General features: G+C 38.2%; 1 protein-coding gene across 3 annotated transcripts; it reads left to right on the top strand.

Moving 5' to 3' along the window:
* On the top strand, positions 1 to 14,204 carry LOC149823072 (autophagy-related protein 18f-like). Of its 3 annotated transcripts, none has more exons than XM_089980533.1 (8): positions 1 to 731; positions 9,446 to 9,910; positions 10,000 to 10,377; positions 10,585 to 10,818; positions 10,917 to 11,747; positions 11,842 to 12,008; positions 13,425 to 13,705; positions 13,880 to 14,204. In XM_089980533.1, the coding sequence occupies exons 1-7, from the start codon at positions 483 to 485 to the stop codon at positions 13,702 to 13,704; spliced, it is 2,604 nt and encodes an 867-aa protein (XP_089836659.1). In that variant the 5' UTR covers positions 1 to 482; the 3' UTR covers position 13,705; positions 13,880 to 14,204. The 3 variants fall into 3 exon arrangements, with proteins under 3 accessions (XP_089836659.1, XP_089836658.1, XP_089836660.1); XM_089980532.1 differs by having other exon boundaries at positions 2 to 731; positions 13,452 to 13,705; XM_089980534.1 differs by lacking the exon at positions 1 to 731 and having other exon boundaries at positions 9,548 to 9,709; positions 9,850 to 9,910.
* Positions 14,205 to 14,279: the final 75 nt, after the last annotated feature.

Raw genomic sequence — 14,279 nt, 5'->3', positions numbered from 1 at the left:
CCAAGGCGAAGGCGTAAACACAGAAACATCGTCATCATCGTCAGCATCCATTATTATCTTCTCTTCCCCAATAATCAACATCTCTTTCTCTCTCTCTCTTTCTAAAAATTCCGGCAATCCAACAATTTTACCGGCCTCTCTCTCTCTCTCTCTGATATCTATTAGATACTATAAACCTGTTTGGGTCTCTTTGGTACCAAAAATTCCTTTTTTTCAGGTTATCAGAAAAGAAAATTTTTGAAAGAAATAAATTTTTTTTGAGGGGTCTTGCGATCTTTTTTTTTTCCCTTTATTTGATATTGTCTAAAACTCAAAATCCGATTTTTTTGGAGGGTTGTGATTTTTTTTTTTGTGTTGGTTTTCTTCGGTCTGTGTTCTTGATTGGTTTTGGTCAGGGATGGGGAAGTTGGTGAGGAAGGGAGGTTTTCTTCCGGAAGGGTGAAGGTTAGGTTGGGGTGGAACGGCTGGGGGCGTCTCTTGATATGATCGGCGAGTTGGGGTTCTTCTCCGGGATCGGGGGCATGAAGGGTGACTGCCAGAAGCCACAGCAGGCTACGGGCGGCAGCGGTCGGAGCAGCGGGTTCTTCCCCAATTCCAAGAGGGCTATCTCGAGCTATTGGCGGTTCGTCTCGTCTGGCGCCTGCACGGTTGCCTCCACCGTCCGGTCTGCGGGGGCATCTGTTGCGTCCGCCGTTGCTGCTGATAGGGACAACGACCCCAGCCGCGATCCGGTAATCGAATCTTGTTCTTGAACATGAGAATAGTTTTTTTTATCTTTTTTCTCATCAAGTGTTTTGCTGGGTTTTTGTTTTTTTGGTTAATTTGTGTAAATTGATCAATTGGGGAGCTGGATGATTGATTTGGTTTGCGGATTTTGATTACTGGAGATGTTGATTTTGATTTTTGGTGTGCTGTCGTTTGAGTTATCAGTGGTTCTTAAAGTGTAACAAGTTAGTTGTTTAAATTACTGCAGTTTCCGTTGTCAATTGGGGTCCCAAGTGTTAAAAGTGTAGCAACTATTAAGAATAGTAAAGAAGTTTTAGAAGCAGACGATTAAGAAGACATTTCTGCTCTACTTGTTCACCTGTATACAGGTTTGGGAGCAGTCAGCTCACCGGGAGGATCGCCCTCCCAATTCCAAGTTATTTTTTTCTGGAGTGGAGAAACTCGCTTAGCAACTATGACATGGGGGCGGGGGCGGCCTCTGCTCTCTCATAGCATCTATTGGTGTCTAAGGCTTTGTAATGTATGGGCGATATGGTAGCTAGAAATAAGAGTCAAACTTGTTGGTTCAGCTTGAATTTCTGAGGGCAAGAACTACGCCATCAGCTTCTTGCAGTTGCATGTACCTGAGTAAATAGATGATTGTTGGTATCTAAGACTGCATCTCTGCCAAGTGATTTGTGAAGTTGTTGCGCTCTCTGCTTCAGTCAACTCAACCTAATTAGTTTAAAAAAACAATTAAGTGCTCTAACCCTTAGTTGGTGTTATTTTTGCATTGAGTTCTTCAGTAATTTAGAAAGGCATGCATGAGATTGCTTAATAGTGTTGTGCTCCTAAAAATCGATGTAGAGCTATGTCACATGGGTGCGGGGATTCCGCACTTCCAAAAAACCTGGGTGCGGGGGTGCGGCAGGGGAAAAAATGTATATATATATATATATATATATATATATATATATATATATATATATATATATATATATATATATATATATATATATATATATATATATATATATATATATATATATATATAGGGGCGTCCGGGGGTTACCCCCGGGCGCGGGTCCCACTGCGCGGTCGGCGGGTGGGGGTACAGGGGGGGCCGCCCCTGGCAGGGGGTTATAGGGGGCCAGCCCGCCCCCCCCAAGATTTTTTTTTTTAAATTCCGCAGCCCATTTCATAGGGCAATTTTTTTTTAAAAAAAAAAAAAAAAAAAAAATGGACCAAAATGACCCTGGGTGCGGTCAACGCACCTAGGGTCGGGTTGACCGCACCCGCATCGAGTCGCATCGATGCGGGTGCGGCACCCTGTTACATAGATATAGAGTTGATCACTGATATGGAAATCAGCGTTTATTATTTTTGAATGGGAGATTTGACACCCAACCCTTTATCCATTTGAATGAACGGTGGTTATTGAAAATAACCATTAATGGTGATTTTTAATCACTTTTAATATCACATGATCCCTTCTTCCATATCATTCTTTTTTTTGAGACATCCACTCTTGACAAATAAGCTGGAGGAGTTGGATTGCCTCATTAAACACTAAATTTTAGGAAAATTCTAATACCAATGTTGCTCGCAACCCTTTGTAGAACATTGTTAAGAGAGTAAACATGCACACATGGTAGCAGTGAGTGATCACAGCGTTTTCACAAAATAACTCGAGTAAATAAACATTTTACTTTTTTAATTGATGAAACTTTTGAAATAGCTAAGACAATCTTTAAGTTAGTACTAACGTTAAAAGAAAAATTAGACTAAACTTTTAAGATATCTAAGACAATCTTTAAGTCAGTATTAACATCAAAAGATAAGCAAAATAATAATAGTTCAAACTTCAAACCATAGTCATGAAAATGAAAATCTTCAAAAACATTGTTATAGAGGTATAGAGCGTCATGATTTTTTATTTATCACTAAAGAGTGTTATTTGTCAATTGACTCAGTTTGCTGAAAAACAAATTACAACATTAAACAAAACAAAGAGTAATGCGTATATTAAAAAATCAATCAAAAGAGCCAAAATAAATGATGACCTACGTGTCAGTGATAATCTCCACATCGTTTTTTAGGAGTTCAACACCATTAAACAATCTCATGTATGTCATACTTTGTAAATCTCTGAAAACCTTCATGAAAAATAATAACATAGTCTTTTAAATATGTGTCATAATAGCATTGACTAGTGCAATGTATTTAAAATACTCTGTTATCATTTTTTAATAGAAGTCTTCAGTGATCTACAAATATGACACACATGAGACTGCATTGTAGTGTTGAACTCCTAAAAACTGATGTGGAGATGATCGTTGATACGGAAGTCGTTGTTTATTTTGACTCTTTTGATTGATTTTTTAATATAGTCTTAACTCTTTATTTTGTTTAATATTGTAATTTGTTTTTTCTGCAAACTAAGTCAATTGACAACTAGCAGTTTTTGATTAGGAAGAAAGAATCATGGCAGTTTTATATCTTTGCAATAACGTTCTTGAATATTTTCGTTCTCATGATTGTGGTTTGAAATTTGAGTTATTATTATTTTTTTTGATATTGGTACTAACTTAACGACAAGACTGCCTTAGCTATATCAAAAGTTTCGTTTACTTTTTCTTTTGGTGTTAAAAGTTTCATCAATTAAAATAATAAAATATCCATTTACTCGAGTTATTTTGTGAAAACCATGTGATCACTCACTGTTACCCTGTGTGCATGTTCTTTCTCTTAGCATTGTTCAACAGGGGGTTGTGAGCAACATTGATATTATAATTTTCTCAAAATTTAGTGTTTAATTAGGCAATCCAACTCTTTCAGCTTATTTGTCAAGGGTTGATGTCCCAAAAGAAGACTCAATGATATGGGAGAAGGGATCATGTGATATTGAAAATCACCATTGATGATGATTTTCAATAACCACCATCCATTCAGCTGAATAAAGGGCTGGGTGCCAAATCTCTCATTCGAACAATAATGTCATCTTACATCCGTTGTCACTGAAATGCTGCCATCACATGCGTATATATCTTCAGCCGGTTGTTAATGTTCTTCCCAAGAGACTTCTATTGGAGCCTGCAAGGTGAGGAGTATCATTTAGTTGCTTTTGAAGCTCCAACAGAATTATTGTTCATCTCTTGCATACTCCATATGAATGCTTTGGTGGCTGATGGTCATGGTAATATTGATGAAAAATTGTCTGCTTTGAAGGTGTTGTCACAAGATATTCAATTGCATGAGCATCTGTCTGAATGTGTTGGTAGGACCGGAAAATTATCACGTGATTGTTGGAAGTGGAAGTTGTGATAACATGATGCCCTAGAAGGCAGTTTCCAAACTGAACTTGGAAGTAGAAAAAGTGCTTGTACAGATTGTGTTGTTTAGAGGAGCAATCAATTTGGTTGATTAATTTATTATGTAGCATGATGTTGTATTCTGGTGATGTTCTCCCAAAAGATGCCTGCAACATTACTTGGTAGTATGACAATATGTTTTGGCTCATTTGGCGAATATCATATTATTCCTTGTGGAAGGATCTGGAAATATTATATTGCTTCCTATGTGAAAGAAGAATGGCAGAAGCACATGATTAGAATAATGGCTTGATGCTCTTATCCATTGGAATGTTCAAAAGGATAGTTTCTGCTGAAGGACAGATAGAGATGGGCAAAGTATTTTCATAGAGTGTGCTTCTTTTGTAAGTCAAAAGCAGAAGCAATGGCATTATGTTTGTGTGAGCGCCAATCTGTTGGTTTGTCTAATTATTGGATATTTAGTGCTCAAATAGAGAATAGTCAATCAGTGAAGGTGTATTAAGATTTCTAGTAAACAAACAACATTTTGATGCTTTGGAAGTTCTGTTTGCAATAACTTCCATAGGTACTTCTAGACAGGCATCACTAGTTAGAATTGGTTCAAGAAGAATGAGGACTATTCTTAACCCTGATGTAACTTTTGATGCTTAACTGTATAGTTAAGCATCAGAATTGTATTGCTTCTGGAAGTCCCTTACAATATTCTTCTGAAGTTGTTTTTGGGCTGTCTTTGATGCAATGTGCCTTGAATTTTTCATCAGTGTACTTTATTAAGTTCCTGTTAATTTTTCTCAATCATTCGATTATATCTTTTTCCATGGTACCTTGTCTATGATCTTGGTCTTTTTTCTATCTCTTTCTGAAGGTTAAAGTTCTGCCAGTTATTTTAGTGCTTCTTTGAATTCTTTTAAAATAGTTTTCCTACTTTGTTTTCATTATTCACGCCATACTTAATGTTTTGTACCAAACTGATAGTGTGATGTCTGCATAGCAGTTCGACAGTGACATAATTTTTACCATGGTGATAACAAATTGCCCAAAATAGAATGAGAATTAAATGCAAAGAGAGAAACATAGAGTCATTGATATTTAGGTTCGTACAATGGTAGGAAATAATTAAAAGAATAAGGTGGTTGTGTTATCTAATATGCCAATAAAATCTTTTAAGATGCATGCCAAGTTCTTCCAAAGGTGGTCGTTTGCTCTCTAAAATAGTTCTCATTAGGCTCATCACATTCACCTATTCAAGCTTTCAAGTTTTTACAATTACTTAGGCGTGTATAGCTAAACCCATATATGCTGCTAGGGTGGTTTGATATGTGTTGAATTCCAAAATTCTTCCAAGTTAATGTTGCTGATTTCAATTTTTGATGTTCTGATTACTTGGTTTCTTTCACAAGTTAGGGAGAAAATAAAAAATGCATGATGGGGCATGATTTATGCAGGATGCATGCAAGTCTATCCGTGCTTGGCTTATTTTGATGCGACTTATTTGTGTGCTAACCTAGATTAGGAGAAGGGGAATGAGGATAAGGAGAGTATAAGTACAATTTGTAACAAAATCAAGCGGAAATCAAACCATAATGTGCATAAGCACAAGAACAAGTCCTACAAGGTTCAATACAAATGCCAAAGGCAATACAAAAGCACCCAGTGCATACAATCGCTACAAAGAGCTTAAATGTGCACAAGCCAATCAATGGCTAATACATGAGATCATAAGAGGAACCGAAGAGTATACACAAAAGAACACAAGAAACATAAAAAAGAATAATGTTTATTGAGATAGAATGCTTAGGAAAAACCTTAACATACAAGAGGGGGAAGCACCCCTTTATATACACACTTAAGAGGTATTCTCAAATAGAGCTGTTAGATTCCAACATCTATAAAAGAGTTGTTGGACTGTTCCAAGAGCTCTATTGACTAATCAACTCTATGTTGACTTGTCCAAAAAGAACTTAACTAAAAAAAAAGAAAAAAGCAAAGGGAGAAAATAGTTACAAATAGTTACAACAAATTTACATATAATGTATATGTACAATGATCAACAAATATGTATGTATATGTGTATGTGAATATATATATATATATATATATATATATATATATATATATATATATATATATATACAACTTAACACAATTAAACCTTTCTAACAGTTATTCTTTAAGCCTTAGACAGATATAGTACCCAAAAAATAACTTCATTGTGGACCAAATTAAGAGCCATGCCGGTAGGAACATACATAGGCACATATGACACAATCAAGGTCATAATACCACTGATATTTTGAATTTTTCATGATTTTATCACGGGAAATCCACATGCCATGTGAATCTTGATAAGGTTCCAAGAAATTTAAAATACCGCCTATTTTGATTATAACATGATTTTATTTGATATTATCAGATTATATAGTTTTAATTTTCTTACATTTGAAGTAAAGATGTACTGTAATTTTTCCAGTATTTCCTATAAACCAAAAATTTCCAAGAAAATCCTGAAAAAGGTTTGTTACTATGGGCAGTCATGCAGGTGCATGAAACAACTATTTCATGGAAAGTAGGAGAGAGAATATTGCACATGCGTGCATATGTAGTGAAGAAGTGAGGGAGGGGGCTCAATACCATAAAAGGTAAAAAAAATCAAATCATGGAATGAGCAAAAATCTGTGGTAACATATTTGCACAAACTTAGCAGCATTTTGCAGTCTTGGGAACCTTGTATTCCATGAGGTGCAGAGGCAATGAGAAGTTGATTTTGATTACGTCAGAGACGAGGTTGTGGGAGGGATGGTGTGGGTTCAATACTTTTTTTCCAAGTCAATTCCTTTTTGGTGAAGAGTACAGGAAAGGAGATGTTCACCTACTTGCTGGAGAAGTCTAGATTGACATTGTTCATCAAAATATACAGATGAGTGTTAATCAATTGTTTTTTTCTTTTTTTCTGGGCTTTTCTGTGAAGACATAAGGAAAGATGGTGCATCTCTTCATACTTCCATGTTCACTGTATCTATTACAGCAGGAAAGTTCCATCATTACCTTGTCTTTATCATAAAAGTCCAATTTAAAGATAGTGTTTAGAAAAGTCAAAACTGAAGGGTCAGTTCAGTTAGGCTCTAAGATGGTAAGGCACAATTGTTGATGTAAAACGAGATGGAAGCCTATAAAAGGAATAAATCTAGAAAAAAAAGTTCGTTAATTGTAAGAAGCTGAATGACGGACTAGATTTGAAAAAAAAGGGTAGTATTGAAATAATAGTGGTATAGACTTTTAGCCTTCCAGGGCTACATGTTTTGTTTAAGAGATGGCGTGTGTCAAAATCTAAGTAAGGTGAAGTTTCACAAAGTACATTCATTCTCAAGGGTTTTAGGACATAGTACTAAGAGGCAGGTTGTGTGAAGTCTTAATGGTGTAAAAGTGTTGTTCTTTGATGATTACTGTGGCAAACATCTTATACTCCCTGTGATGCTTTCGAGATGGGTCTAGGTTAGGTTTGGGGGCTACATGTTTTGGTAGAAAACTTGGTACGCCCAAACGGTGTAGAGGGAAAATCCCAAATTTGGAGGGACGATTCTAGACACCTTAAGGAAGTCACAAACCAATTTTCAGGGTCAGGCGACACCGGGACAAGTTGGTATGATTTTAGGAATGAGATTAACCATTGTTGTCAGTATCGGTATTGGCCTTGAATCGTTAGGCCATCGATTCAGCTGTTGGCCGATACTGATACTCAGCTGAATCGTCCTGTATCGGCCCAAAAATAATAAAAAATTTTAGTGTCAATCATAACGTGATATGCGTTAAAACTATTAAAATAATATTTAAAAATAAATTTGGTATTTTTTATATTTATTAAAAAATAACCTATTCAGGCTTGCAGCGTATCAAAATTCTACCGTTACGATGAGTATCGGCCCATAGATAACATTGGGATAGACAAACAAGTAAGGACAGGGTCCGACTGGGTTTGGGGACAAACACACTCGGTTTGTAAAATCGATATCTCAATAGAAAGATATGATAAAGTTGAGATTTTTGAAGGGTTCAAACTAGATATCTTAAGGAAGCTTGGGTCCAAATTTCAGACCCAAGAGATTCACGGTTTGGGTTGGGCAATTTTTTGAAGTTGGTTTAAGATTAGGGTTTGAAAGGGTTTAGGTTTAAGCAGATTTGGGTCAAGCAGGTTTTAGGCTAGGTTTAGGCTAGATAATAAGTTTGGTTTAATTTATCAGACTTAGGTTAGATTGGTTTGGGTCTGCTACAGGGTCGAGGCCAGTTGAAAAGGGCATGGGCTCCATGGAATAGTCTTAGGAACGTAGGGACTTTCGCCGGTTGGTCCAGTGTGCTTGTTGCAGGTGGACCGTGGTCCACATCAATGAGCTTGACCACAAGGGTCCAATGACTGATATGGGTCAAGGACAAGCCCTGAAGAGAGAGAGAGAGAGAGAGAGAGAGAGAGAGAGAGAGAGAGAGAGAGAGAGAGAGAGAGAGAGAGAGGTTTACCTTAATTCATTTCTTATTTGATTTTCAAAAGCATGGCCAAGCCTATATATAGGCTAATGTTGGCTTCTTAAAAGTCACACATATAACAAGGACAACATTGATTAAATAAAACCTGATTCAAATAAAACCTAAAAGGCTAAAACTAAGATAAAACGTAAATCTATTCTTAGATAAAACCTAGACTATCTCATAATATAGAGTCCTTTTGTTTTCCCAAGATTCACACTTAGAGAGGGGATTTAAGTGGCTGCACGACTCCTATGGGGGAGTTTTCAAGAGGGCTACACATCCTTCGTTATGTTTCTTAATGCAGGTGAGGGCGCCAAGGAGGTGGGGCCCACTTGCTGAGGTGGCTTCTCTAGAAGGGATGTCCCACTTGTGGGTCCCACACATTTTAATGCTGAGATGAGGTGACATCCTAGGCATAGGTCCCACTGGGCCTACTTGGCTGCTCTGCTGATGTGGCATCCTGATGATGGGTCCCACAAATGGATGGATCTTGGAGCTTGGATCTGGAGCAACACCAAATGGAACCGCTTCGAGCCTTTGAGTAATTGGTGCATCGGGTTTGGATTTAGGCTTGCAACACTTGGATCAATTTCGAGATCTTGGGAGAACAGATGCGGATTGGGTTCCTCCACAATTGGGTCCGCATCACCCTGTGGGTTATGATGACATGTCAATGCGCCACTGCTATTTCTGATGTCTTGTATGCAATTTAGAGGTGTTACTGACTTTTCTTACTTTTGGCTTCTGTGTTTAGTTTTTGGAGAGTGAGTGACTGCTGAATGTGACTGTCCATCCCTTTTTTCTCTTCCCTGTTGTGTTGTGCTGAGGTCTTGTTTTTCCAGTCATAAAGTATTTTCCTTATTTTATGGTTTTTGAATATTGTGCAATAGGTGATATGGGCTGGGTTTGACAAGCTAGAGTTTGAGGAAAACACTGTACGCCAGGTTCTTTTGCTGGGTTATAGGACTGGCTTCCAGGTTTGGGATGTTGAGGAGGCAAATAACGTGCGAGAGATAGTATATAAGCAAGATGGATATGTTTCATTCTTGCAGATGCAACCGAAGCCGATAGCTTCCAGGAGATCAGAAGACAAATTCTTAGGCTTTCGTCCGTTGTTGATTGTCACTGGGGATGGAACTGTTAACGGAGTCGATGTGAGTCATGAGGGCTTTGGCTCATATTCAAGTGGCAGTATTCCTGGCAGTCATGAGCTGGGAAATGTAAATTTTATTCCTACTGTCGTTCGTTTTTATTCCTTGAGGGCACATTCTTATGTACATTCATTGAAGTTCAGGTCTGCTGTTCACTCAGTAAGGTGCAGTGCTCGTATTGTGGCAATAGCTCAGGCGTCACAGGTATGCACTGTGATACATAGTGTATTGGATTATGTTTTTTTACATGTTCCTTTGTTGGAAAGATCATGACATGAAAAATTATATTGCAGATCCATTGCTTTGATGCTGCAACACTTGAAAGTGTATATATCGTTCTCTCAGGGTGTCAAGGATATGGGTGCAGTGGTATCGGCTATGGCCCACTTGCAGTTGGCTCCAGGTGGCTGGCATATACTGGAAATCCAGTAGTTGTTTCAAGCGCAGGCCGTGTCAGTCCGCAGCACTTGACCTGTGCTTCTTCAAATGGGAGCCTAGTTGCTCATTATGCTAAAGAATCGAGCAGGCATCTTGCTGCGGGCATAGTGACTATTGGAGACATGGGATACAAGAAGCTCTCTAAGTATTGCTCAGAGCTTCTTCCTGATGGCAATAGCACTCACAGGAACGGCAGCAATGGACATTATCCTGATGCAGAGCATGCTGGAACGGTATGCAGTACTAAACTGGTTTTTATGCTTTTTCTTATCTTCAATGGTTTTATGACTGTGCTTAATTTTGAGGTTCAGCTTACAGGGGTATTGTTGTTGAGAAGAATATTTTGCTTATAACTGCCTGATCTTTTAGTTGCAGTGTAGCGAGTGAGATTGTCCATGACAATTGTCTATCCCATTTAATCTGAAACAAACTTTTTGCAGGTGATTATCAGGGATATTGTTCACAAATCTGTGATTGCTCAATTTAGAGCTCACAAAAGTCCCATATCAGCATTATGCTTTGATCCTAGTGGAACCCTCTTGGTGACTGCTTCAGTTCAGGGCCATAACATTAATGTCTTCCGGATTATTCCACCTCCAGGAAGCTCTTCAGCAGCTGACCTAGCTGCATCATACATACATCTTTACAGGCTTCAGCGCGGGCTAACAAATGCGGTAGAGGAACCTTTATGCTACAACCAAGAAATTCCATTTCTCATTTATATTGCAAGAGCTTCTTTGTCATGTTGCTGTTTGTGTTTCTTCTTTGACAGGTTATACAGGATATTAGCTTCAGTAATGATAGCAAATGGATCATGATCAGTTCTTCCAGAGGAACTAGCCATTTGTTTGCAATGTCCCCCTTTGGCGGGAATGTAAATATGCATTCAAATGAGGTCACTTGCACCAATAGCAACAATGGTTTTGGTTTGACAACTCATTCAACTCTTCATCGGCCACCTACCTCTGGTCCATCAAAACTTAGTCTGCATACATTGAATGAGTCTGGCACTCCAGTCACACTTTCTGCTGTAAGCAGGATAAAGAATGGTAATGGCTGGAGAGGCGCTGTCAGTGGTGCTGCTGCGGCTGCTACAGGCAGGGTAAGTTCCCTCTCAGGAGCTGTTGCTTCTGCATTCCACAACTGCAATGGTGGTGATCTTCATACAGATTTCAACTCATGGAGACCAAAGTACCATTTGCTTGTGTTCTCTCCAACTGGTTCTATCATACAGTATGCATTGCGTGTTTCATTTGGAATGGATTCTGGGGCTGTTGTTCCTGGTCTAAATACCAGTTCTTATGAATCAGTTGACGATCATGATGGGAAGCTGCTTGTTGAGACACTCCAGAAATGGGATGTTTGTCATATGCAGAATAGAATAGAAAGGGAAGAAAACATTGATGTTTATTACGACCATAAAAATGGAGATGTCAGCAAAGTTCCAAGAAGGTATAAGAACGGGACTACAGATGTCCATCACTCTGATAAAGTTTCTCTTGTGAAAGAAAAGCTTAATCCTGAGGAGAACCATCACTTGTATATTGCCAAAGCTGAATTGCATATGCATCAAAATTGGGTCCCATTGTGGTCAAGATCAGAGGTAATAGTACTATTCAACCTAGTAACTGTAACTGATTGTGTGATGCATATGTTTGTTTCTTTTTCATTTTTTGCCCTTTTTAATTGCTTTGCAGATATACTTTCAAACGATGGCCCTGGATAGTAACAGAATGGAAAATGTCAATATTTCTGGTGGGGAAATTGAGATTGAAAGAGTTCCCACTCGTAACATTGAAGCTAGAGTTAAAGATCTGGTGCCTGCAGTTGACTATCCTCAGACTTCTAACTTTGAAAAACTAAGGTGCATGCTGTTTCTTAATATGCAGTGTGTCATTCTGGCTCTAAAAATTAGTTATGTAGTATGGGTAGCTGAACAATTTCCACTGCAACATATTTCATCTATTAAAACATGTGCTATTACCTGCCAATTTTATACTCCCTTTCTCATTAGATGATTAGCTTGAAGACAATATCTTTTGGAGATCGTCCTCTGTTTATGCGTGTGTGGTGGTGTTTTCCAAGAGAGTAATAGTCTATGTGAAGCACGAACTAGTCACCTGTAGTATGCATTTGGCTTTCTTGCAAAACAACAATTTTATCACTTTGTCTCAATATCATTCTTATGGACAGGCATGAAACGAGAGAGAATTTGTTCTTTCACAAGCTCTTCACTCTTATGGGGAGACATGTTTTTTGGGTTTTAGGAGAAGCGTGAGTAGTAGGAAGGAAGAATTTTGTTAGAGGTCTTACCGTGAAGAAGCATCTCAGGATGTGGCCTTAGCACTCTCCAGTAATGTTTTTTTTATCAGCTGGACTGAAAGTTCAGAGTTATGAGTTAACATTGACACAACTTCAGTTTTGTTTGGGATTTTCAATCTACATACAGTAGGTTGAGATCAAAGACTAAGCATACTTTTCTAAACATAAATTCAGGTTGAGAAATTTAGAGGAATAGATGTTGAAACAAATGAAGAACTGCTGAGGACAGAGATTTGGATGATAGTTAAGAATAAGGTAAAAAGAAAGTATATGAACCAAGGGAATGGTTCTACTTTGTTGGATTCGTGTGATATACCTTGTGAAAAGTGAATTAAGGTTGTAGATAGAGCTGTAGGGTTGTCATGTGGGCCTTGATGGACATTTGCCTGGTTTTTGAGGGTGGAATTTTCTCATTAACATATCAGTGAAATATTAAAATGCCGATATGTAATGGAAATATAAAAAATGAAAAGATTAAATGTTGTCTGGTTTTTTAATGGTCTGGTTTTCATGGACTGGTAAAATTCGGCCTACAACCCTAACATCCTTGGTTAGTTTCAGGCCCACAACTGACAGATGCTAAAATTTGAATTGAATACCTGGACATGCTGTTTTCCATAACAGTTGTGTTTGATATTGTGCCAGTATGTGTGTGTGTACATGTTCACACTTGTAGGTAGCTTTTAGTATTGAATATGAACAAACCATCCTCTGTCAATTCACTGTTTATCTTTTTATTTTTCAATCAATCATGTTTGCACATGTCTGTGTTTGCATGTGTGTGTGTGTGAGAGAGAGAGAGAGCACTTGCAAAACATTTTCTTGCTCATTGTTAGGGTACGCGTTCTAGGTAATCTCACTAAGTGCTTGTGGTGCATCAAATTCCTAGTCGTGTGTTTGTGCATGTGTATGTGATTTTGGTCATGGCACTTCTGAAACCATACCCTTTTTTTTACAGGGTACCTGTTTTTTATAACTGTTCCAGTGCATCCTTGCTGCATAAAAAACCCGGACATCTGGATGATGGAAAGCTGTCATTGCAAAGCAGCTGCAGCTCTCCTGACATTATACCTGAAGCTGCTGCTAGAGCTGAAACAGAGACCAAGTTCCCCCTTACTGGGGAGAATGGATGGGGTGATCTTCTAACATCAACAGAATTGTTGGAGGGCATTGTAAATAATAGTGAGAGCCCAAAGAAAGAATCCCTGCACCAGGGTGATGGGTATGTGTCAGATTAAGGTAAATAGTCAGCGACTTGTACACCTTTGGAGTCATTTTAGTTTGTTCTGGCCCATTGGCTGCTCATCCGGCCAGTTCTGATATCCTAAAGATTATGTTTCAGTTTCTAAGACACCCGATTTGTTTTAATGTTTGCTGATTCTTCTCACACTGCTGCAAATCCTTTATCGACAGGGAAGAATGAAGGAATTTGTCTATTCATATTTGTTCCTCGGGCGCACCAATTCTTTTATTTCTCTAAGGAGGCTCATTAACTTGTTAATATGAGGGTTGGCCGTGTAGCGTAATCGTGGATTGTGGTGTTGGGTATCTGGTAACTTTGTAAATACAAATTTGTGAAGGATAAAAACAGAAGAAAAGAAATTACGTAAGTTTTACGTAATTGATTGTATGTAAATAATGACTGTTCTAAGTTCTTGTACAGGGAGATTTGTGGCGGCCATGCCTAATCAGATTTGCTATTTGCTGGAAATGTAATGAGATCAATGGGTCCTTCAAATTTGTTAAGATAGTCCCACTTTAGGTTGCTTGTTTATGTTTTCTTGCAATGTGCGGTTCAGCCTCTTCTTGTTTA

The sequence above is a fragment of the Nuphar pumila genome, chromosome 11 (assembly GCF_984573655.1).
Source record: "Nuphar pumila chromosome 11, dmNupPumi1.hap1.1, whole genome shotgun sequence".
Lineage (NCBI taxonomy): Eukaryota > Viridiplantae > Streptophyta > Magnoliopsida > Nymphaeales > Nymphaeaceae > Nuphar > Nuphar pumila.
The sequence above is the reverse complement of the archived record's forward strand: the minus strand, read 5'-3'. Positions and strand labels throughout refer to the sequence as shown.